The sequence below is a fragment of the Rhipicephalus microplus genome, unplaced genomic scaffold (genome assembly GCF_043290135.1).
Source record: "Rhipicephalus microplus isolate Deutch F79 unplaced genomic scaffold, USDA_Rmic scaffold_805, whole genome shotgun sequence".
Lineage (NCBI taxonomy): Eukaryota > Metazoa > Arthropoda > Arachnida > Ixodida > Ixodidae > Rhipicephalus > Rhipicephalus microplus.
The window spans coordinates 550-27,090 of NW_027465359.1; the positions used below are offsets into that span (position 1 = coordinate 550).

General features: G+C 42.8%; 1 protein-coding gene across 1 annotated transcript; it reads right to left on the bottom strand.

Moving 5' to 3' along the window:
- Nucleotides 1–26,541, bottom strand: LOC119172049 (colorectal mutant cancer protein). Its single transcript, XM_075886106.1, is given in 18 exon segments — nt 1–2,676; nt 6,912–7,014; nt 10,494–10,582; nt 10,584–10,664; nt 12,603–12,776; nt 15,208–15,439; nt 16,158–16,335; nt 17,199–17,421; nt 17,549–17,710; nt 18,618–18,767; nt 19,485–19,520; nt 19,522–19,722; nt 20,096–20,238; nt 20,386–20,495; nt 22,026–22,282; nt 22,371–22,519; nt 23,734–23,978; nt 26,097–26,541. Coding segments are annotated over 18 exon segments (2,748 nt in total). The 5' UTR covers nt 26,222–26,541; the 3' UTR covers nt 1–2,586.

Below are 26,541 nucleotides of genomic sequence, written 5' to 3' on the forward strand. Positions count from 1 at the left end.
AAAAAAAAACTTTTGAGCTGTATTTGCACCAATATTTCCAAACAACCATGTTACTATGTCCATTCCAAATATGATACGTCAGCAGACGATTTCAGCAGATCAACTATTTGAGCTATTCGTCACTGCTTTATATGGACCTAAGCTTCACATTCAGAACATAACGTTTAATGCCCCCTTGAGAGTAAACAAGTGAGGAAAAAAGAAACTTCTTTCTCATCAACAAGTGTGACCACAAAAAGAGACTGCTTATTAAAACACTGTAATATCCCTTCAAACCTGCGGTACAGAGATGTAAAATGTAAATAAATCACACGCACATTCACCGAACACACTTTGTGAAGTTGTTAAATTACGGGATGTTTGTTTCTCTCATTGTACCCCAAAAAACCTGCAATTTCACTGGCCACTTATTGAGCTTTAATGCTACTGAGAGTTGGAAAGAAAAAGCACTAGGCAAAGCTCGGTAAGACAAATTGTACGGAGCTCAAACGAGGGTATTTGTGATTAATATCAAGACAGCTTGTAATCGGCTCCCTTTGACAGCTTGGGCAAGGGAGCCAATCATATTTGAGAATTTCAATTCAAATTTGGCTCAATCACAACTGAGTGTTCCCACTATGACTGAGGTTAGGTAGCTGTGACAAGCAGTTCTAATGACTAGGTACTTAGGGTAAATTATCAGCCTTGAACAAGGCACAGCCTAGCAGCTTTCTTCTTTGAACGGTGTTTCAGGACACTGATTACTCTAAGCAGCTGTGAGATTCAATAAAGGCTGGTCCCACATCATCAGAACACGATAAGGTGGAGGCAGATGACTAAGTGACTACATTTCAGTGGCAAGAATTGAAATGTGGTTTTGGGTGGGACTAAGCACCTCACAAACTCTGACTATTCTGCATTTAATGCAGCTAAATGCCTTTGGAAAAGTACAAATGTGTGCACAGACATTTTACCAAATGCCATGATGCTTTACTACTGCTTGTATCTACAAACAATTGTACCTGGCTGGTAAAGGCGCTCACCGAGTCAAGTCAGTTGAATGAAGCCCCAAGAAGGATATTGTACACTCCGGTGAAATAGATAAGGGAATATAATGCCACAAGATTCAACCAGTACATCTGTTGCGAGACTAATGTAAAAATTGATATTTGGTCTTTAGCTGAAGCAAAACAAAAATACAAGAGATTGCGAGTGAAACACGCGTGACACCTCCAACATCACGTGCAAGAGAAACATGTTTATGAAAGGCACCACTTATACTAGGTCCTAAGGAACAAGCTCACATTTCCGAAAAACAAAAACAAAACAATACTGATAGAACTCTACCTAATCAAACATGATTGGTCAGTTACTATATGTAATGCTATCGGGTCCTTGTCTTTTTGCTGACACAAGAACGGCCACGGGTAGCTGATTGATTACATATCGAATTCAAAAGGCATACACGGCTTGATCCATACCATGTGCAGATTCATATTCAATACGGAATACATTCCAAATATGGAGCATGTGATATGGGTACTGCAGTATATATTTACACATATGAGCAGTAAGAAAGGGAACACAAAAGCTGTTTTTAAGTGAATGTTACAATGGTAACATGTTGATGTTGCAAAGGGGCTTATTAAATAGCTAGGTGCACAGTACTAGTAATACATACAAAGGAGCTTTACCAATGTGCATTTGGCATGACTATCTAGCTACTATAGTCTTTCAAGCTTCATGCATTTCCTGCCATATTGCTCATAAGTGTGTGCAGGCAGTTGTCGACAAGTGTTTCTGAATTGGGGATCAGGAACAAATGGTACCAGAGTAAACTAAGCAGACATTTGCCAACGAGCAAAAGCTTGAGAACCTGGGTTATTTTCAAAGTTTTCCTTCTAACATGGTCGACTTCCCTCTATAAAGCTGTACACTGAGCTTTGCAGTTGCACAGTACAGCTTTTTCACAACACAAAACTAACAAAGGTAGAGAATAAAACAACATATCAAGCACACTTGCTGGGCAAAATGGTTCTTGATTAAACACAACAGCAGCTACCGCACGTCTGCCATAAACTTTCGCACTTACTGACAGTACCGCCTGAAATGTCGTGACCATCTTGTCACGATTACACTCTATACAGTGCACACTTATGACAGTGACTTCTGCCCAATTCCTACCTATTCTCACACAATATTACACGGTAACATGCCTAGAGTCATTCTTGAAGGAACTGCAAACAGGAAAAAGAGGAACTTCGTTGAGTGCTGCACGTTGTGCTACTTGATATATAACACACTGGCAACGATACGAGTACACAAAGGAACTGCACGACTACAGCAAAACCTCATTATTAAGAAAGTTGCATTTGACACAAAACAGTTTTTTATAGCCAAAAACTCACTTTCAATGAATACCGCTATATGAACGACAAGAGTATTCATTGTTTTGATAGTACCGGTAATTCGTTACATCCGTATTTGTAATATCAAGGTTTGACTGTCATACAAATGCTACAAGAACTTTGATTAACTAAACAGAAAGCTATAACACTTCGATGGCTAACAACAACTCATCCATCCGAGTTTCATCCGTGCAGCACCTTAAAGGGATGTCTCGCTTCCTGAGAGAGGCAAAGCATGGCGCAGACCAGAACCTTCAAGCATTGCGATTCGCTGCTTCAGCATCTGCACCTGGAGAAGGAAAAGAGAGTGAAGATTTTTGAGCTCTGCAGAAAAATAACAGACTAGGGCATCACACTACTTTTGTGAGCAAGATGTATAAAAGAACTAAGACATTCAGTTCAATTCTCTTGTGGTGTACAACCTCAAATACAATTATAACAAGTAAAAAAAGTGAATATAAAATTATTCAAGAGGCAATATAACGTGTAACATATTACAAGTGGGAGCCAAATCCACAGCTACTTCATGAGCGCAGTGCTTTAATACCAAGTAAATGCCACGCAGCCACACTTTCATAAGCTTTCTTGGCCGTATAGGAAGTGAAAACAGGCTGCCAGCGAAGTTCGTTATATTAAACAGCAGAGCAAGGAATTTTCATAATTATTGTTTTTGCCATCTCGGTAGCAATTAATTAATAAATACAACAAACACTAACATTATGATAAGTATGTTATTAGTTATTGTACTGAGGTGACACCATGTTGAATATAAATTTATTTTTCAAGGTATGCAAAGAATGGCGCTGAAACCATTAACATGCAGTGACGTGATAGCTGTGCCAATTGCGCTAAACTGTACCAAGAGTTAAAACCTGCTACATCCTGCTACATTTTAAGCGAGTCAAAAACCGCCATCTCCCATTTCGATCGCCGTACCATTGCTCCCGGTACCTTACAGCTCTTTGAGTTCCTCGCCTACGTCGAAGACGAGGATCCGCTTCCCATATCTCTTATCTGGGTCCCAGCGCACGCAGGAAACTCGGGGAACAAGGCCGCCTACTGACAAGCTCGAGAATTCGTCAACCGAGCGGAGGGCCCCGCCACGAACCCAGAGAACATCGGTGAGCCCCTCATATCCTATCATGAAATTGCTCAGCACTATCGCCTCGCACGTCAAACAAAACCACCGCCACATCCCAAACTCATGAAACCACAAAAATTCACATGGCGCCGGCTCCAAACGAACTCGTTCTCGTGCCCGCGGGTATACGCACACATTTACCCCAATCTGTTCAGTCCTCATTGCTCAAAATGTGGCTCCATCGCCTCCCTCTCATATACTATGGGACTGCAGTGAGGATCCACCCCCGCCTGATCTTCTGACCGCTCCCTCGTCCGAGGAATGGGAAAAACTACTCAGAGATACGAGCTCAGAAGTACAGCTCCGGGCCATACAGCGAGCTGAGGAGGTGGCGGCCAGGCACGGCCTGATCGCCATTCCGCTGTGAATTTTTTTTCGCTTAAATGAAGTTGTTTCTCTCTCTCTCTGCTAAATTAAAAAAAAAAAATCTTATATGTGTTGAGCGTGAACGAACGTCATTCTGTGGTTTTGCAGTAAAAAAGAAGACTGAACGTGCTTGCAAACCATATTTAAGCCACCGCTGTAATTTCGAGTGGCCATTGGATCATACTGACATGTACTATGTATTGAAGTAGCTGCTCGGTGCAACCCTGCCAAACAATACAAACTGATCCATACTGCATACATAAAGTTTTCTGCTACTACTCGAAAATACTGTATTAAATTATTAAGCTCCGTAAAATAGCTACATTGAGCAGTCCACACATGTTTGAAAAGACTATTTTATTATAGCTGATATGTTTTACAAAAAAGTGTACTATTTGTTTTGATATCGTTTCTTTAAATTTTGTGTCACGTGCTTAATTTATAATTGACACCTGACCAGACAATAATAGTACTTTATTAGCAATACCACTCGCTGCTGTCGATTGTGAAATTTTTGCTGAGAAAGCATGGTGTCCCAGCATTCCGGTATCTTTGTTCCGTTACCCAACCGCAACGACAGTCTGAGTTTGAAAACTTGCCAGTTAAATACAAAGCCTTGTATTACGGCAAATTTCATGGAGCGCAAAGGGCCAGTTATAAAACTCTGTTTATTACGAACCATCTATGAAATATGATGCTCACGATTCTCTTTAAAAAGTACGAGCACAGGCAGATCACCGTGCAGCAAAGCACCAAGTTGTTCTGAAAGTATGGACGTCATCAGAGTAGTGTTTCTAGATAGTAAACAGAGTCCATAGAAACTCCACAGATTGTACTTTCAGTACTGTGATTGAAAATTAGGGAAAGTCATATTCATTCACAAATACGAGGTGGGTTCTGGGAAAAAAGCTGGGGGGCCTGAGGACACGGCTCCAAAGAAACTTAGGGTTGTTTATAGAAAAACCACGGGCTGTACCATAATTTCATCTTTTGGGTTATTCTAGGTAAAGATGCATGTATGTGTGCATATATAAATTTTGTTAAAAATGCAGTACAACTGATCAAGCTTAGAGGCAAATACTTTCATTATAAAGTGTTTGTTTGGTGTTGTAACTGCTCCAAAAGCTTGTTGTGCTGCTCCAAAGCGAGATTTTAACTGCTACAGAAGTTGCACCGAAGTGGCTTCAATCGATCGCCTCACTAGTACATTGTAAGAATTTGACACTGTATCACAATATGGCCATCACACAAGTAGAATGGATGCAAGATGCCAGGCAATATGACACCAACGAGTATGTCACAAATATGTCTAACACGACTGCCAATTCATTTTGCCATGAGAGGCTGTGTGACTGCCGAGTACTGGTATGTGTGCCACTAGTTGAGGCATGCAACACAGTGAACCCTCAGATCGATAGGTGATCAACAGGCAAAAATCACAAGTCTTAGTGAATACACGATAAAATAAAACGCTGCACACCATGAAAGTTTTTTTTTATAAATCTTGCAAGGTATACATAAATTTTCTGTTTTTAAGTGTCGGGTAAAGTGAGCAAGAGCACATACTGCAAATGGCCAGACTGTATTACAGTCGATCCTGAATATATCAAACTCGGATGTATCGAGTTATTGGCTATATTGAACAGTTGAGAAGTCCTCTCGAATTTCCCATGCAGAAGTATGGGACCCATATATCATACTCCCGCACAGCGGGACATCCCCTATACCTAACGCTGCGCTGCGCCAAAGCCCAGAAAATGTGTTTTTCCTAGCACATAATGATCGATTTTTGGCTGCATTCTAAGAAGTTCCAATCCCTTTTTCGCGCAGGTGGGGAAAAAGCAGTGTTATTCCATCGCACCGATCTTGTTCGTTGCGTGGCGCTTGCGAGTGCACTGGTATGTTTGATACGTGATCTGCAGGTCTTGACGCACGGGCACAGTGTTTTTCAAAAAGACCGATCACCGACGACACCAAAATGAGAATGCGAAGTGACTCGGCGATCTCGTTGCAATGTTCGCATTCCCTTCCTTGTTTGTTAGTGCACATTGGCAAGCGAGCTTGAAAAGCATAGCCTTGGAGATGTGCAACCTTGTGACGTATTTTAGTGCTTTCAGCTTTAAAACGTATGTCTCGGAGGCCACACTTTTTCTAGCTTTTCGCATCAAAGGAGCTGAAAGCAGCGGCTGCCAGCTACAAAGCCACAAGTGACATCAATATCGCCAACATGTCTTAGGGAACTCGGTGTTGTTTTTTGTGCCTTGTGAACTTGTGTACTTCTCACCTTGTTCCTGATAAATCTTCATTTCTAAGTTGAACAGAATATTGACCCACACGTAGCAATAAAAATTATGACTAGTGCTTGGAGCGACGCCAAGTAAAGCACCGTCATAAACTTTCCTTGCGGTCTAGATGAGGATTTCGGGTGCGCCATGACCGCCGACAATAGCGTACGGTGCCTCAGTGAATTCTGCGACATATCGGCATTTCCGGCCACTATCTCGAACAGTGAGCAACTTCAGCGGTGCAGATACTGATGTAGCTGTTTCTGACCGCATCGATGCTGAGTTCATGGCTTTCATTGCCGGTGCCGCAAAAGTGTTTCCATGCGGTTATAGTATACCAACGCTTTCGTTCCCGCCGCTAACCATCCTTTTGCTCACCCTTTTGCGTCAATCAACACTGTTGTGGCCGAGGGAGCTGAGTTTGCTTATTTTAAAAGCTTCAATGATATTTAGGACGACTGGAACTTTATGGCGCGCAAGGACCAAGACAATTTGCAGACTATTTTCATGGGAAATAAAGTGCAGTAACTTGCAGTTCACACCTTGTTTTTTATTATACTGTGAGCGCATCGTTATATTAGCGCTTGCAACGATTTCCAAGGCCTGAATGCTTTTTTTAGGCCTTAAATATGCATATTTTGCATTTCAAATTACTGATATATCGAATCATTTCGCGATTCCCTTCGAGTTAGATACATCCAGGATCAACTGTAATAAAAAAAACACACACACCTGCGAGTTATGTCGTTCCGACATGGCAGCCATCTGTAGTTCCACTCTCCTGAGCTTGGCCATATTCTTCTTCTTGACTTTTTCAAATGCTGACACCAGGGCACTGCAGTTGGAAGAAACATAATTAAATGCTCGAAGATGCACTAGCAACTTATAAGAATAACCAAGTACAAAAGCAAAATTTCTGGTAGCATGAGAGTGGTCTCAAAAAACTTCTGGCCAAATTAAATTTGATTACCCAAATATGCCTATCAACAAGATACACTGTAGTATGTTGCTGTCATAACTCTACCATGCCTTGTCCACGGTAGAATTTTCCACAATTGCTAGTGAAAGTATATTTGAACAGAATGTTATAAAACCAGGTCAAATTTTTATGTACTTCAATAAAATGTAGCATCAAATGTAGCAGTTGATAACGATAATAGTTTAATCAAGTTATTTTAGCTGGACAGGCATTGTGCAACACCAACAAAAAAAAAAGTCGGGCTCAGTGCTGGAGAAAAATATGCAACATGCTGCACACCTCTCAGTCTACAGTTCTATATTCAGAAGGCTGAACATAGTACAACAAAGTTCGACCAAATTTCCCCTGTCATAAAGGTATTTAAAGAGAAACAAAATATGTCAGCACTTCTACCCCATTCACCATAAGATTAAGCTACAAGTGGCAGCATCATAGCACCGTGAGTGTGGGTAGGCGGTCCGTGGCGCATATACACTGAAGCCTCAATGTAACAAAATATCAGTTGTAATGAAGTAAATGAAAAGTAGTCTTGCAATAGTGTTATAAATATATCTTTATAACGAATTTCCAAATATAACAAACTAATGCATGTAAGATGCAACTTCATTATGATGAGGTTTGAGCACTGCTGTAAACCAAAATGTATACAGCAGCACTTCACTGTAAGCAGTTTGAGCCAATTGTTGGCAAAGAAAGCACATTTACTGCAGCTTTAATTGTGATATACATCCTTAATTAGTTGCCACATTAGTGCAACAAGCTGGCCTTACGTTTCTGCTATGTGTGAAAGATGTACAATCTGCCAATCAATGGGTGCTGGCCTTCAGTAACAGTTGCGTTTTGCACTAAGCTAGATGTTTCTTCTTGTTTAATTAGTATATGTTTAGCTTGCGCTCTGCCTATACCAAAACATAAATGGTGCTGGATGACTGAGTCAATTAGATATTTACTTTTTACTCCAGCAAATACAAAAAAAACAGAGAGACTGTATTTCTGCATACTAATTGTGTTGAAGTAAACCTTTGTGCACTCTGATTTTCTGTTTGCGTGACTACGCGCATCGCCATAGAAATGTGCGACTTGAGCTCTTTTTTTACTATTGACTGAATTTGCTGATGCTAGTTCGTGCTTTGTGGTGTCACAATGATTTCGAAACCGCCAACACTTCACGATATGGTCTCTCTAAAATCCTGCATTCACACTCTTTTATTTCATTTCTTAAATTTATTGACCTTAAATCATGGCTTTGACCTTTGAAGATAGATAGGTGGAAAGAAAAAAGGATGACTCCAAGTGCACTACGTGATGTACTTGACCGACAAAGTGGCACCTACATTCAAATGATTTCGGAGAATGGATGGTACACCTGATGCCATACCGACACATACGCTTTCATCCTCTATGATAGGCAACATATGAGTGCGCGGCGTGCATGCTGCGGCGGCTGGCTACAGCCCCATCAAGTGACGACTAAAGAAAAAGCACAACCGCTTTTAGCGTTATCTGTGAGAAAACACAACGAGTCATGGTTCTTGGAAAAGTGCTGCAAGATTACGCTCCCGCTCGGGTATCGCAATGGGCAGTGCCACCAAAAGTGGATGCGTTTTCTATAGCTGTGTAGATTGATGGTGATGTAAGCAGCCGCCGCAGCGCGTAGGCCACAAGCTTGCACGGTGAATTTCATGTGCATGATAGTGTACATGCACTCACTCATCAGAGAGGGCACAAGCCTCGGAAGGCAAAATGCTTGAGTATATCATGTAGGAATACGTACAAGCGTTTGACATTGTGCCAGCACGATAGAATAAGCAGCTCCCTGAGGACGTGCATGATGTTCACACACGTGGAAACAGTGCAGCTGGCAGATGATACAAAACGCCATCCACACTATGAGGCTTCGTCGCCTTACCGCACTAGGTGCTGGCTGTTCGATCTAGAGGCCAATACAGATAGGGTGCCAGGCTTGCCAGAGCTCTAATATTCAAGTTGAACAAGAAGATTTAAAACAGTATTGAACCACCTTGCCAAGAAATCACTGCAGGAAAATCGGAGCTTATTACCTCACGAACTGATTGATGCAAAAAACTTGCTTGAATCTGTTAAGAATGAGCAAAGTTTCAGGGGTCTATCGCAGGCTTTCAGAATTTACTCTTCTTGGTGATCATGCTGGAAGCCACACTGGAAAGGATGGGGCGAGGGAATGATTAGGCTAGTTCAAATAGTAAATTTTGGGTTCAAAGCGAATTCCAAGCGAATGGTGATTTGGTCAAATAATTTCAAATTAAAATTGAATAGTACCATCACATATATTTTTTTTAATAGGAAAAATGGGCATACTTGTAATGACCCAGCTGACTTGCACAATATTTTTTTAAAAATTGAGACAAGGAGTTTGAAAATTCCATTCCTTTTGGTTCAAAAGACGTGAAAACAACATTGATTTCGGTAGAATGCAAGTGATGACATGCAAAATATGTCGTTTTAAAATTTACTGTACTTAGAACATATAAGCTGGTATAACAAGCTTTTAAACCTAAAATAATTAATTGATCTCAGGGTGATAGTATGTTCATTTAACCTTGCGAAGCTTTGCAGCAGTTCGGATTTCTTCTGAATACGTGGTTTCACGCATAGCATCCATTCACTGAGTGAAACCAGCCTTACCACTGATTGTATATGGTATAGTATGGTACACTTTATATAGGTCCTGAAGATCAATCCTTATGTTGACGCAGGCAGCTATGACGTTGGGACAGTAAGGTTTAACATTACCGCAGTATCATGGGCTTTCTGAGCTGCTTATGCAAGATGTGAAAGAGCTCACCAGGTTAATATATGCCTATTCGTTTGAAGCGAATTCTAATACTGTATCATTCATTCGAATTCGAATATTCGAAGTGCTCGAATATTTGCATGAGCCTAACAAACGTGCATCATAACCTTGAGCACATGTAATGAAATGTGGTCGCTCTCTTCCATTGTGATTGCTGTGTGTGAGTGTGGCTAACTGTGTAATGTTAACTGACCACGGAGTGTGGCGCCAGCATGTGGCAGCACTTTGTGGCAAGAAGCGAATCTGATCCAAGCGCCGCCATGGGTTTACGTCAGCTGTCGACCAATGGCAGCAATCTGCTCTATGAAGAGAGCACGCTTGGGAAAGGTGCAACTCCATGCTCCCCTCATAAATGCTCCTTTCCATGCACGGCTACAAGATTTGGCGGAGCTGTTCAAAGCAGTGCCTGCTTCCCAAAGGGTAGACATTCTCACAAGTCCGAGGGGTGGCCTGTCCACAAGAACGAAAAGCCTTAAACACACAAGTGAGACAAAGGCCTTGCCTGTTGGCCCTCTTGAGGTCGTCGACAAACTCTGCTGACTGCCGCGAGCGAAGCTCGGCATTCTTGGTGATCTTCTCCAGGGTAGCAACAAAGCTCGTCGACGCGTGCCTTGAGGCTCTTCTCCCGCTTCTGGGACTCGGCAAGCTCCTGAATCTCTGGGCTGGTGCCTTCCTGCAAGGAAGTGTGAAGCTCAGCAATCGAGCCACAACAGCACCTCAAACTGCATAAAGTTCTCTGTGCACATTTGCACAGTGGAAGTCCTGGAGCTACAAATACACTTTTCCTTCTCACGTGAAATATGAATTGCAAGAAACTTCCTTTTTTCTTATACACGACTGCGAGAACATGTTTGTAATAGCCCCAGCTGTCATAACAGGCACAGAATAAGATATTATTAAAGCCTCTTTATGTGAGGTTAGATGTATAGGTCGCTAGGAGCTTGTACACATCCACGAAACACATCTTGGCTAGCGGGACTGACAGCAGCCATTATCTATTTGGTTTAGAGTAACCAGCCTACTTTGTATATGTGTAGAGAAGTCAATGGGTTTTTGCTTGCCATACATACAAAGCTGGTGAAAATGGACAATTTTCCTTCCACCTATCCATCTTCAACCTGTGGATTAGTGTAGGGATAACTTGGATAATCTCAACTGCCACCATAGTTCTCCATAAAGAAAGCGACGGAATTACCAATCAAGAAGGGTGTAAGACAAGGGCATACAATCTCCCCAATGCTATTCACCACATACTTACAAAATGTTTTCACAGGCCTATAATGGGAAGAGTTAGGGATAAAAGTTAATGAAGAGTACCTTAGCAACTTTTGCTTCGCACACGACATTGCATTGCTGAGCAACTCGGGGGACGAATTGCAAGTCATGATTACTGAATCAGACAAGGAGAGCAGAAAGGTAGGTCTTAAAATTATCTGCAGAAAACGAAAGTAATGTACAACAACCTCGGAAGAGAACAGCGCTTCGAGATAGGTAATAGTGCACATGAAGTTGTAAAAGATTGTGTCTACTTAGGACAAGTAATAACCGCGGAGCCGAACCACGAGATTGAAGTGACTAGGAGAATAAGAATGGGGTGGAGTACATTTTGCAAGCACTCTCACATCATGACTGGTAGATTGCTACCTATCCCTCAAGAGGAACGTATATAACAGCTGTATCTTGCCGGTACTTAGCTACGGAGCAGAAACCTGGAGACTTACAAAGAGGGTTCAGCTTAAACTGAGGACGACGCAGCGAGCAATGGAAAGAAAAATGGTAGGTGTAACCTTAAGAGATAAGAAGAGAGCAGAGTGGATCAGGGAACAAACCATGGTTAAGAATATCATAGTTGAAATCAAGAAGAAGAAACGAACATGGGCCGGGCACGTAGCACACAGGCAGGATAACCGGTGGTCATTAAGGATAACGGACTGGATTCCCAGAGAAGGCAAACGGGCTAAGAGCAGATAGAAAGTAAGGTGGACAGATGAGATTAGAAAGTTTGAGAGTATAAAGTGGCAGCAGCAAGCACAGGACCGAGTTGACTAGCGGAACATGGGAGAGGCCTTTATCCTGCAGTGGACGTAGTCAGGCTGATGATGATGATGATGAACTTGGATAATCACTACCAATGTTTGTCAGATGATTGCCAAATAACTTGTGGTCATTACCACATTACCAGTCTAGCAACCACCTGTTTGTATGCCCAGTCCGTTCTTTTGTCATTGAAATTTGACACTACAGAAAAATAAAAGCAATTTTAATTTAGACAGCTAGCATATTCTATCCCAACATTTTCCAAAATCAAGAAAATGAAGGAACCTTTCAAGATGCCCTGACAGCCGTGAGAATGTATTCACATTAAGACATGTTGGTTACAGGCTCCAAGCAAAACCATTTGCCCAGGTAGTTTTATAAATATGGTAATTGTGCTACTAAGCACAAGATTGTGGACTCTATTCCTGGAGTTGATGGCCACATCTTGGTGGGGCTGAAAGGCAAAAAACGCTAGCATGCTTAAACTTACGTGCATGGTGGCACCCGAAAGATAATAATGTTGAAAATTTGCCATGTAAAACTCCAAAATTCAAATGTTCTGAAAATCACTTGCCAGTCTCAGTGGAGGCTGCTGAGATGGCCGTGCATCCACCAACTGTGTCCTGAGGTGCTCCATGGATATCAGATAGGCTTGCTCTCGGGCCTCCCAACTGCCAGCTCGGAGTTCCAGTGCGGCCTTCTCCTTCTCTAGCAGGTAATTCTGGGCCTTCAGCTCAGCCTTTTCCTCCTGTAAACAGATGTCAGACTCAACTATGGTTCATCGTTATCACCATCCTATAAGCCTATATTATGTCCATGGCAGGACAAGCGCCTCTCCCAATGTTCTCAAAGTTGCCCTGTCCTGCACGAGCTGATTTCATTTTATGCCTGCAATTTTCTTAATTTTATTGTCTCATCAAGCTCTCTGCCATTTTCAGCTCTTGACATCCATTCCATCATTCTAGCTGACCATTGGTTATCTTTCCTTCGCATTACAGCATTTGCCTACGCACACTTTTTTCTCTCAATGTCAGCTACCCCTGCTTGTTCTCCGCACAAGTGACACTCAAAACTACGATTAACTCAAGACAATTACTAACTCTGGCAATAAAGTATCATTAATTAAGGACAAATCTCAGAATTTCATTTGGACTGCTATCACTTCACTTTCTAAAGTCAGCTGAATCTTAAAAAAAAAAGAAAGCTTTTTGTATAACTTAAACTTTCTGCTTGCTGTGAGCACAAACTGAATTACAAAACGGCGACAGATGATGGGAGCTCACTACTGAGGTATTAATGGTCAAAACAAGTTCGCAGACAATATTAAAGAGCCAGACAATATTAAAAGCCTATTTACTGGCTTTTCAAGGCAGCGTTGTATTCTGCATGGGCATCACTACAATGAAGCGCGAGTTCCTTGCTTGCATGGCTGTCGGAACTAGCTCATAAATTCTGCTTCTATACCTGTTAGTGTTTGTTTGAATGCAAATGGCTCTGGGCAGATCAAATCTAATGCAAGTGGAGGAGTACATTCTGAAGTTTTCTTAAAAATGTAAGGGTCTTAGTTTGAGAGATTTCTAATGTTCCAGCAGTAAAAGAAAACCTCTGAGTCTTTCCAAAACACTGGTGGCTATGGAAACTTTGTTAATAAGGAGTGCTGGCACAAAGTTTTGAAGGCGAGATCTGTAACTTGTGGGACAGATTTGTGTAGACACATACACATCATCTATACAAGCCATGAATGAATAATATAGCCTAGAACACATCTAAAATCAATTTAAATGTGCATGCAACGACACCGCATGCGAAACCCGCCTCTGGTTTCCTTGTCAGCAACCAACCACCACCTGCACCACGAGTTTCTGTTGGCTTCTGTGATCCTTGTAAGTACTCTTTCCTAGCAGACCTTTTCAATGGAAAGTGGGGACAGGCTTGCACAGGAGTACAAAGGCTGATGTCCTTGCCTTGACAGTACATACTCTGAGGGGCACTCATATTTACGTCTCGAAGGTAGCCTTCGTTCAAAAGAGTTGTCAATGCGGTGCTCACGTTAATGAGGTTTTTTGTGCTCACATAGCCAGCTATGTTTACACAAAAACTAGTCTAGGTCCCGTCTCACTCGCGCTCTCTGAAAGCATAACTGCAACTGGGTGGTATCAACTGGGTGGTATAAAGTTCTTCCCAAACAATTAAACATCGTGCGTTTAAAGAAAAGAGCTTTCCAGCCGTGATATGGAAGTCCTCAGCTATATATTGCAGCAGAAAAGCAAGATGCAAAATTTTTGTGTCTGCGCTCTTTCAAGAAGCACTAGCAAATCACACTACATAAAATAACGGTGATAATATCGTGACTTATGATCACTCAAATGCATCAACCACTAAATAAATCAACCACCTTATTATGAACTGCAAGGCTTCCATGTGTTTACACCTCTTGGTAAACAACATTGCCTCCTTTTGGTGCTAGATATTGCAATGGACAAGATTGCACGAAACAAACAGTGCATAGAAGTAGGCTGAAAGCAAAAGGAGAGGAAGATTAAGCTTCAATTATGGTCAAGAAAAGCTGCAAATATGGATAAGCAGGCGTTCCTCCTATTGTCTAATGTGCCTGCTACAATATCATCAATATCAATATCATCAAGGCTCCTGAACACGCATTCTGCAGACCTTTTACTTGTGGCTTTGGCGCAAAAATGTCTGTGTCTGTCTCATTTTTCTTTTTCATATGAGTACATGTTTCTGAGCTACACAGACGTTACTGGTTATGAGCATTTGCTTATGAGGCACCCAATGAGGTAACATGTGTTAAATCATAACCGTGAAATATACCGACATTTAAAAATAATCATCTATAATTCTGTCATTTTGGAGGTTGGTATTGATACGTTTCTTGGATTTTTCACACTTCATCTCCTTCGGAAGTGGTTAATGTACAAGACAAGCGAAAGACACTCTTTCATTTGGCAGCGTTAGCTGACATTTTCTTCAAATAGCCCCCCTCCCCCCTTTACCACTCCAAACTTCCTCACTGTCCTGGCCGTCATGGGAGACTAAATTTCCTGACTGTGCAGTCCGCAAGTAGAACATAGACTGACTGAAGTTTTTTTTTTTTTTCACAACTGCATCAACATCACTAACAGAATGGACCTGTAGATTTGGATTTCCAGAAGACTGACCTTGATGGCCATAAGTTCTTGCATGAGCACGGCATTCTCAAGGTCAAGTTTGTGGGCGTCCAAGAGGGTCGAGGCACCGCGCGGTTCTATGTGCACACTCTCAAGTTCTAGTAGCGTGGCTCTCAACGCTGCGCGCTCTTCGCGCAGCTGCACCAGATGCTCCCGCAGGCGCTGCTCCTCAATCTTGGTCAGCTCACCGCCATCACAGCTGCTAGAAGTCGAACTGGTTGTGCTGCGGGAAAAAAGACAGGAAAACATCAGTAACGAACACACATGCTGCCTAAGTTTGCCAAAGTGCTAAAGAGAAGTGATGTTCATGCTAGTGTGAACTTTAGTCATGGTTTCACAACACTTGTTCTATCCAAATACCTCGGTCCTTCAAGTATTTCTTTTTAACATTTGGTACAATAGCATAGGAACAGCCAGGGACCCCTAGGTTCCGCAAATGCTGTGAACCATTCAACTCAAAACACACAATCATTGCGTGGCTTCAACAATTGTAGTAATTTGAAAATAATATTTTTTATGTAATTTATACCGTGGAGAACTGTGCATACAATGTACCAAAATATACTGGACTGAATTTCAACTGTGTTTTTTTCCATAAACAATGTACCAAAACATACTAAACTGAGTTTCAAGTGTTTTTTTTTTCCATAACACCAATATCTCATCAGACATGTTTTTTGCATTCTTTAAGGATTTGTGTGGCTTCTGTGACTACCCAAGCCTTTTCGTTAAAACACTAGTTCCAGGTTTAAGGGTAAACATATTTAGGCCAGCAGATGTTCTTGCAGAAGACGCTCACTACGTTAGCTTTTTTATACTCTGTTCTCTATTGACATGCAGCCACCAGAGCTGAATTAATGTTACTTTTATTGTAATGTGTTTGGGAGAAAAAGCATTACAAGGGGCCTACTGTTGGATGAAAGTGCAAGAGAAAGAGATACCTGGTTGTGTGGCTGTGGGAGGAAAGGTCCTCCCAGGGGCTGGCTGCTACACATCCTGGTGAGGTCACTGCCAAGGCACCCCCACAATGTCGGTCAAGCCGGTGAAGGACTTGCCGGGCTAGACCCTCGGCTAGCCGTCGCTCTTCTTGGGCGCGACACATCATCTCTTCTTCCTCCACTGAAAAAAGTTCAAAACTTGCTTTACGCAGGCTCGATTGATCTTCATACAATTGCCTAAGAGAGCATCTCCAATCACTTTATCACCATTAGTACTTGGGTAACGACTGTAACATCAGTCACCACCTTTCCATTTCTTGTGGCATTTCACTTCCATTTTCTACAGAGAAATAACATAGCATGCAAAATAACTGAGGTCTTCCATATTAGAAAGCACACAAATACGTGCACCAGTGAGCTCTTTCGTTGAATTTTCTAGACAATTGGCTTTCCTAAATGCGAGATGATTTGCAAGCATTGTTATTTGTTGCCATTCTGAACTTCTCTTGAATGATAAAGCGTTGTTTTGAGGATAGTCACTTGAATCAGCTGGGAGATGGCTGGGAACAAAATTGAATTTTAGGATTCCAGAGCTTCATTCATAAAAATCAACATCTAGTTATAAAGAATGCCACTGTGGGAGAGACTGGATTCTTGCCACACAACTATAATCGTTATCTGGCTTGCTTGCATTTTTTTTTTTCTTGAAAATTTGGCTCTTGCCACTTTCCTTTGAAAAATGCTATGTCACAGTGATATTGCACACACCGTTTGTGACCAGGAAGTGCCGGCACTGAAGTGATAATGCAATGAAAGTACGCAAAGCAGGTTATGATAACTGTATGGCTGAAATACTCCTCAAATACTCAGTTTTTGTTAGTACAATGCTTGGGTTTTGTATTTCAGCTTCATTTTATATGTGGCCACTGCGGTGGGTATTTGTTTTCATGACTCTCTAGCAGTGTGACGCCGTAGTTAGTTAGCCACCACAGCCTGCCATTTTTCGTTGATTGTCGCGACTTTGCAATGCGAAAAACTACTCACAAGGAGAGGCTGCTCTGTAGTTTGCCATAGGTCGACCGGTGTCAGCTAAGGCCAACAACGCATCAAATGCCTCTAGAGCTCGATCGCTACAGGCCAAGGCCAGTTGCAATGCGGTCTGGTTTGATTCGTGCTTTCCCAGGAGTACGCTGAGCCGGTCGCACTGGCCTCGGCTCTCCTCCAATGCCAACTGAAGGAGGTCGTTCTGACATCGGAGGTGCTCCACCTTGAAATAACACACAGTGCATGAGTTGCGCGACTAAATGAAGTTCCATGGTAACTTGTACATGTGTCACAGGGACATAGAATGTGGTTGCCCAATGCCGAGCACACATTAGCACACACACACATACCTTGCTGCTTAGACGCTCTATCTCCACTTCGAATTCCCGTACACGGCCCTCGGGAAGGGGAGAGCCCGAAGAGCAGAGCCGCTGGGCAGCAATGGCTTCCTGGGTGTGTGCCTCTTCTTGCAGCTGTTGCACGAGCTGTTCAGCTACCTTGCTGCTGGAGATCTGCATAAAGGGCACCGCACACACAGATCAATACAGCAGCTGGCTACTATTTCTCTCACTGATTTGTCCAACGCCTAGCAATGCTGTCTGTTGGCTGTTGTTGTCAAAAGAGCCAACAGCCAACTGGCTGTTGACTCTCTTGAACTTACCTTGATTTTTTTTTGCACATGTGTTGTGTATGTTGTCCAGCCTCCTTGACCAGCGCAGCAATGTGAGGACAGTGCTCATTGTGCAAACTAAAACACCCCACATCGATGATTACAACAGTCACCATTAGTAGTGGCCATCTTGCTCGACCCAATATGCGTTCCCATTAGATTTTCGAGCTTCACTGTCGCTCACTGAGGCTTCACAGATGATGCATGCCTCTCTTTGAGAGCTCGTCTGACAGAAACACCCTACGTTTTCATTTGTCGCTTGACAAAGCTCTGTTGACTGCTCGGTACGTGACATAATAATGCACAAATTAAATGGTCACCACTTATGTATTGCTATTTAATTAGCCCATTAAGAAAAAACACTGAACACGTAAAAATTCACGACAAACGTAGCTGCAGCCTTACATCTCAGCTGCTCAACTTGGCTAGGCTAGTCCAACAGTTCGCGTGGAGAATGTGACAACTGGTTAGACTAGGCTAGATACTTTCAACTTCAACTAGATGCTGGCAATGTTCAGAAATAAAGGCATTGTTCTTTCTGGCCAGATGGCACAATTAGCACATGGTCATGCAGGCAGAGGACAGAGCACTGTTGGAAGCCTAGGGTGATGCACGGGACAAATGGCAGCTGGTCTAAAGCCATCTGAATAATCGGTCAGTAACTGGCTTCCATGTTGTGTCTATGCAGTTGACCAGTTGTTTTTATAGGTTGAAATGTGACTATTTCAAATACTGCAGGCTCTACTCACCCCTAGGTTTGCCATCTCTGATCCAAGAATAAGCCTCGGTGAAGCAGGGGGTTCCGTCTTGCGCAAACGGACACGCTCAGCCATCTTGGCCACAGGTTGCGCTGCCTGCTCAGTTAATGGGGATGCGCTGCACCTGGAATCTGATTGCAGCTACTCTGGGGACTCGCGGCTACACGTTGCTGGAGGTCACGGACCTGAGGAAGTTGGCAGTTAAAACTTCGGGGTCAGTTTTGCAAACTTCTCTTCAATTACTACCCATTCACAGGCGAAAGCTTGCATTATTACATCCTACTACATATGTTACAGAGTGAAATGTTTTCTATTTCCTAGTTAAAATGTTTTAGTGCTGCGATGCAACAGCACATTCAGAAAACCTCTATAATTCCTTCATTATTCAGCCACTATGTTCTAATTCTACAAGCTACAAAAAAAACTATGCAAGTCGAATGCACATGCTATAATTTATTTGATGGTTCTCTAGAGCACACATGCTATGTGACATGGCATCACATTCTTGTCTTAAAATGATACCTGGAGATGACGCACAGGAAGCATCTGTGCAAATCTGGCCTGATCACTACAGTGTCAAACCGTTGTGCTAAGAGACAAAGGTTTGCTCTACCATCAGACCAGCAATGTTCGTTCAGAAAGCTTTACTTAAGAAACAGAACAGCCCTTTGGGATATTGCGGGATTTGTGACAATGAAGATGAACATTGCCAAGGCAACAGAATTCATGTGAATTTACATGAATGCAGCTTTTTGCTCCTGAGCAAAAAAATCAGTGAGGCACAAATCAAAAGTGGGCAGGGTCGATGCTCAGTTCTGCACGGAGTTGTAGTCTGTCGGACACGAAAATAAAACTCGCCTTGCGCTGGAATCGGTCCCTGTCCTCACGTAGCGCAGGCCGTAGCAGCCCTTGCCCTCTGCAAGTCTGCTTCTTGGCGTGCTAGCCGCTCCTGAAGACTCACATTCTGCGACCGCAGGGCCGCCATTTCCTCCTGCATCTGAGATGCCTGTAGGCTTTGACACGATGTGGCACGATGCTCCACGCTTGTCACGTGACCACCCCGCACTCCGTGGCTGCTACTGCTACTTCGAAAGCCCTGCACATGGACATTTGCAAGCATGCAGCTGGACCAACTCTTTGCTGAAACTTCTGGTCAGCAACAGGGAGGACGGAACTGTTCAGACGTGCAAACAGATAATGACACTGCCGTGACTCGGTCCTTGCGGAGAAATTTGTACAATCAATCGATTCCTTTGCGAGCTTTAACATTCCAAAAACACCATTGAGACTAAAACAGAGGCTTCAGTGGAGGACTGTATTTAACATTCACCACCTGGGGTTCTCAGGATGCACGTCTTTCTCCACTGTTTACTGTCATCCCCAGTGTGCTACAGTATGATTGGTATAAGCCTTGCACAAAGGCTGAACACACAAACATGCAGGTATTTCTGGGGGCATCATTGCAATACCTGGGGCTTCTCGTCCAAACTTTCATTGTCTCCAAGGCCACTACTGGTATCTTCTCCTTCGTGAACTTGCACCGGCATGACCACTTCCGTGGTGGCACACTTTCCGGAAATAACATCAGTGAACTCTGGCGGTGATTCGTTGTCTGAAATTAAACAGAAGAAAAGATGAGAAAAAAAATGGGGGTCTTCTGCCTTTCTACCAGTGCAAGCAACATGCGCTGTAAAAGTATCACCGAAGACAACAAGACATGAAAAAAGTATAAGTCCATAAAGCAGGATGCAGCGGCTACCTTTGTCGCTGATGGACTCCGTAGCTAAGTTTTCGTTGCTTGTGCAGTGGCTCAGGACATCGCTGATTCTTGATTCATCTCCCGACTGTTGACTGTACTCATCTTCTTCCCTAGATGGGAATGCATAAATTGATAGCATAATTGTTTACATAATGTAATGACTCGTTGTGTCAATCACGTCATTGTTTTGAACAGGCACCATGGATGAATAGATGTCGGTGAAGATGTACACAAGTGTAACGAAATCTGTATGTGTGTTTTGTGAGCCGTATATGCAAATAAGACAGCCGTACTGCAGGCTTCATTATGAAAATTTGGTTAATTGCTGGAAGTTCTAAGGTGCTATGCAGGGAACGTATAAGGGAGGCATTTTTTTAAATCCCTTCATTATTGCCGGCGTCAGAGCAAGTTGACATGCCCGTTATCACGCCTCCAGGATCACATTCCTCATTACCTTTCTCACTTTGCGATTACCACTCCAAGAAATGGAAAGTCCGAAACTCCAATTGGAAATCACATTAGTGCTGATAATGTTTCCAAGATAATGCTTTTTACAACAGAAACTTCATTCATTTGTATACCAAGCTTAATTAATGCACTAATTTTCTGTGTTACTTTAGGCTATAAACACACAAGCATGCTAGAGTTTGGTTGTACCTCACTTATGGCTCAGTGCAGCTACGTGCACATACAGACAAACAAGATAAGCACACTGTAATTGAACTTAGCAATGTCCAGGCAACCTGAAGCCAGAGTCAACTGGTATTTCAGTGATGTCCATGTATTCCTGGCTCATGATTATTGTTGTTCCCACTGTCCAGTGATGAGTGTACTTGTGGCAAATATAGGAGTCCCATTTCACTTGTAGATTGAAAATTAGACACTTTAGGGCTAAGTGATGCACATACTTTCACTTCTACCATCTTAAGTTCATATCGGTGTGATTTTGACTCGGATGCATAGACCGGAGCCAACACTATTACGAGAGACCAGATTTATCGCAACATGATGTGGTTATATAGAAACAATTGTGCATACCAGCCGTGTGTACTAAGCAGTTACTAAAATAGAGCTACAATAAGCGGCGACCACAACGTGCTTTATTAGTACTTTAAGCCTGCTCACTATTAGAGGAACCTGATCAAAGTATACAAACAAAAAAAAACTGGGGAGGGTGCTCCACTAACGAGAAACCTGGGGATGGGTGATGCATGCAGTGTTTCGAGATTTGTTTGATCAGGCACTAGTGGTACCAAGCCTGAAAACTGAGAATGTAGTGAAGAGCGTTTCCACTCGACCAATGTCATTAGGAAACAGTGTCTGAATGCAGCTTTCCCAATGACAGGGGCTTTTATTTCTTCCTCCTTCTGTCCTACATGCCCTATGGCATGTAGGGAAGAGTGCTTCTAGGCCATCAACTACTTGTTGGGCCACTGTGGCCTTCTACATTTTCAGAGGACTGGTGGCGAGTAGTGCGATATACCCAATTTTTGCGACGCATACCGTTTACGATAAATTGTGGCTACATGACACACAGCGAGGTCATTAGGCATTGACAAGCCAATCTCCAAAGGTGCCTCGCACCTAAAAGAAAAAGCGTGAGTGAAATGAGCGCACAGCCAAAGGAGACAGACACTGACTTGATCACAGCAGCTCTTTGGATGTCAAGCTTTTTGGAGAGTTCGGCAATGACACTGTGGAGCTCTGTGATGCGCTCCTCGTAACGCTGCGCTTGCTGCTCTAGCCGGTCTTCTTGGTCTCGGGCAACCTGCATGCGTTGGAGCTGCCGCTTACTCAGCTTCCTCTCCAGTGCATCTTTCTCCTGGGACACTTGTTGCAGCCGACCGGCGAGGTCGTACACCTCGTTTTTCAGCGATGATATAGCAGCCAAGTGTAACTGGTGGGAAAGGAAGTGCAGTGTTATGAGCGAAAAATCCCAACACGTTGGAACGTTATGTTAGGTACTGAAAAGCTTGTTCGCTCACTTTATTTGCCAGTTCAAGCAAGTCGGTAGTGTTGCTAGGTATGGGTCCCCCAGAAGCTTCCATCAACCTTTGCAGTGTGTTAGGCTCTGGGCTCAAGTCTCTGGTGCCAGAGTCGAACTCCCAACTTTCGTGCCGTTCGGACAGCGCTCCTGTGGCAACCACAGAACAGTAAAACATAACCGATAATTTCTTAAGGCAGAATAAAAGGAAATGTGCTGTGAATTGTCGCAATATAGAATCAAAGGACTATGCCCATCCTTGAAACCACTTGGCTTGATGGCTTGATATAATCGCTTCAAATGAGACCCAAGAAAAATATTTAAAGAGACTGACGACCACTTTTTATGGTACCTGTTTTCTTTAGTTAAATAGAAAGCTTACTAGTCAGAGGCTTTAATCATGGAGTGGCAAGACAGAAAACACTGTGAAACATCTGGGATCAAAACTTTTCGATCTTCAGTGCTGAATAAGTTGTACACACAACACATGCTGCAAACAGCAGTACATGAGTACTATAGCAGTTTGTGTTTGTTTGCTGTGGTTCGCTGCAAGTATGTACACTGGGAGCATGTGCCACAGATGGATTTGGCTTCACTCGTTCTTGTGAGGGAAGCACCACTTCTCAGTGTCATCACCTTTACTTCACAGTAAGAGGCAGAACAAAGCAAGAATGCCAAGTAATGTACAGATAATAATTTTTCAGCAGGAATTGTGAACCTAATGACAGCATTCCTAGGTATAGCAATCCGAACAACTCATCTGTGAAGTGCCAAGGCTTGTCACCAGGCGACACGATGTACTGATTTTTGTGAATTTTAAGTGCAGCTTGAATACAGAAACAGAGTACTCAATTTTGTCACAAAAATTGACAGTATTTTCACTTCCAACAGTGTCTTGTGACACGTTCTAGCTGGTTGTCAGTTCATTTAAAGTAAATGCATTTATCACACATAGTTTTCATTAATGCATTAAAATTTCAGACAACACAAGCTTAAAAGAAAATGTGTTCAGACTTCATTGCTAGTACTCAGGGCTACACTACTATATGCAACATTTAGCTTAAAGTCCCTATTTTTGCTTAATGAAACTGAATCACCATGCATTGTCTTACAAACACTATTTCTGAAAATGAGAAAGTTAGTGTTGCGGTCCCCAAGTGCTTGAGGTGCCAAGTACCTTGCATTCTTCAGTTCACCAGCAGCCCACAAGAAAAGGACAAAATAACTCAATGGCTAGGTACCCACCACTAAAACTCTTCAACGTTATGGAGAAGATGCTCTTTCTCAATGGCACGCACTGGTTCATAGAGGTATATTCACATTATATCTGTCAAGATTTCTGTTGGCACCAACATATATCGTACCTTGACTAGCATCACTTCCGGCCTTCCAAGAACACAAAGCCTGCGCTGATGTAGTGGGGCAGTGTTCCAGCGCCTTTTCCTCTTCCTGATGTGTGAGGGCTTTGATCTCGCCCATAAGTTGCATGCGGCTTCGAAGGAACACAGCGTACGAGATGCGCCCATCTTCATCAGCTCCAAGCTCTTCCATTAGCTCAGCGACACTGTGCTCAAGGTTCAGCTGACGGCACACTGCCAACAGGTCTTGGCTAAGTTGTCGTGACAAGAGAAAAAAAAAAAAAAAAAAAAAGGCGGCATGTTAGGAAGATCACTCTGTCGATCGGTACTGCTGCGCTAAACTTCCAAGGGTAAGCATAATTTTCAAGTTCGATAAGGTTTACAAGTGACATACTATTGGAATAAAATTACAATCCGAGGTCTGTTTCACGCAGATACTTAAAACGTGACTTGTAAGAGAATGTACAGTGTAAAAGCCATGGTCCCTAATCATTAGATTGTGCACTTATCAACTTCACAGAACCAAGTGCACTTTCACCGTTTGGTCATCGTACACAGGCCATGTCCATAGTAGATGGCAAGCATCTGCTGCAGATGCAAGAACTAAGTAGTTGGCTGCAGCTACAAGAAATTAATTGAAGCAAAATTTTCTTTTATTATGATACTTGAGGCAGAAGAAAGATAAAAAAAAAACATTGAGGTGACATTCCTGCATAAAAACATATATACACTAAATCTTGGTATCTAAGTACCTATTATTGAGAAATGAATCACATCATAAGAAGAGGCAAATGTTGAGCCCACATATGATGCATGTATTGGTACTAGACACGTACGCTGTAGGCAATCGATGTATTGAATCCTTTCAAAGTTTTAGGAGAAATTGGAATGAAGTATACAAGCTCCTATTGTTCACTTAACTTGCACCTATATTACCTGTTTAGTCAATCATCTTGCAAGGGAAACACGAGAAACTGATGCTTTATAATTATTTTCTGGACTGTTTTCCAGCCTTTAGTGTTCAAGCACAGAGTGCAACTCGCCAACAGGCTTTGGTCGGTGAACTCACTCACGAGTAGACTCATTCAGACCCAAATAGAGCTGAGAGTTTGAGTGAGCTTGGTTAAGTAATATGTTGGTGAATATGTATCCGAGTGAGCCCGGTTGAAGGAAATTTTCAAGAGAGTGAGTACAAGTGAGTTTGGCTCACGAAAATTTTGGCGACTCTGAGTCGGAGTGAGTCCAAAGCGCAAGATAAATTTCTTGAGTGACTGCGAGTTCCACTTCTTTTTTTTTTTTTTTTTTTGCTGACCTATGAAACTTTTATCTACTCATCTTCAGCATTACTGTCAGCCTTACTTGGATTCACATTTATATATACTCACATCTACTTGCATGTTTTTCCAAAGCAGTGTTGTTCATACTTCATTTTAATATTTATTGATCAGAGGAACAAATTAATACGGGGGGGGGGGGGGTGCTTTGTCCACCTCTTCGTTAATTCTTCCAGGAAAGTAATTGATAAATATATCTTTTGTTGTCATCTTTTTTTAAGAAACATGACCTTACTGTGTGAGCACATAAACGCGTATTCGGTGGTACTTTATCAAAAGGCGCCAAGGAGAGCACAAATTACATGAGCTATTGGTGTTACAGAGCGTCAACACCGTGGTCGAAAATGCTGATTCTAGGCTAACAGAGCCACGAGTGAACTTTCTCGGACTCACTCAGGCCCAGATTAAGCCGTGTGTCTGAGTGTCTATATCAAAAATATTTTAGTGAGTTTGAGTCCGAGCGAGTCCGGGTCAATACTGGTGAGTCCGAGTGAGCCTTAAGCGCAAAATATACTTCACGAGTCTGTGTGAGCACAACAAGTTTTGCCGACCTGTGCCAACAAGGCGTGATCGGAATCGCCCCCATTAGAAAGGACACTTTTTTTATGCGGGGTACATCAAGGAATGCACCCTTAATGGTGCTGATGAAATAATTAGCTGAAGTCTCTGCAATTTGCTGTGATAGCCTTAATGCGAGCTCGCTCATCGGCATAAATTTCGCGCACTTAACACGCGTTAGAAGCTTCCTAACAGTGTCATGGGAGACCGAAAACTATGCGAAGGTGCCGTCATCTACACTTTGGGGTAAACTAAAGAGAGAGGGGGAAAAGATGTCTGCAAATTTATTCGCTGTTAAGGAACATTTCGGCGACTGGTGGCGTTTGAAACCACTTAACGCCCTTCGATCTACATATCCGCAGCGTATTTTATTTAATGAACTACAATGATTTTGACCCGGGACTCGGCCTATTCGTGACAAATCTCAAACAATTTCTGCGAAACTGCAGCTAGAAAAGCGATCAGAGCTTCACTAGCCTGTCAATGTATCCATCCCCGTTGCCATCGCAAGTCTGGAAGAGTCGTCGGATGCGCTCTTCTTCCGGAGTTGAGCCGGAATCACTCCCACTAGATTCACTGTTCACGTCACTGGCCATGTGCATTTACACCCATGGGCCGTCCTAAAAGTTCCGACTCGTAGTTCCAGCAGCGATCCGAAGCTCACAGAGCAGGACGTCGGTTGTTTACATTAGGCCGACGGGCCCTCTCCGGCGATGCCATATCGCACGGATAGCTCGGTGCGCGCAAGATACCTCCGTAGCTACTTGCCGCATGGCCGACTCTAGCTGTTGAATATTACAGCGATCGAAAACGTTGCGACTTCAGGCGCGAAAGCGTGAAAGATAAACAATAATCAGCTCGGCCCAAAGGTCGAGACCGAAATTACGTTGATATGAAAACACAACACATTTCCCCTCCCGAA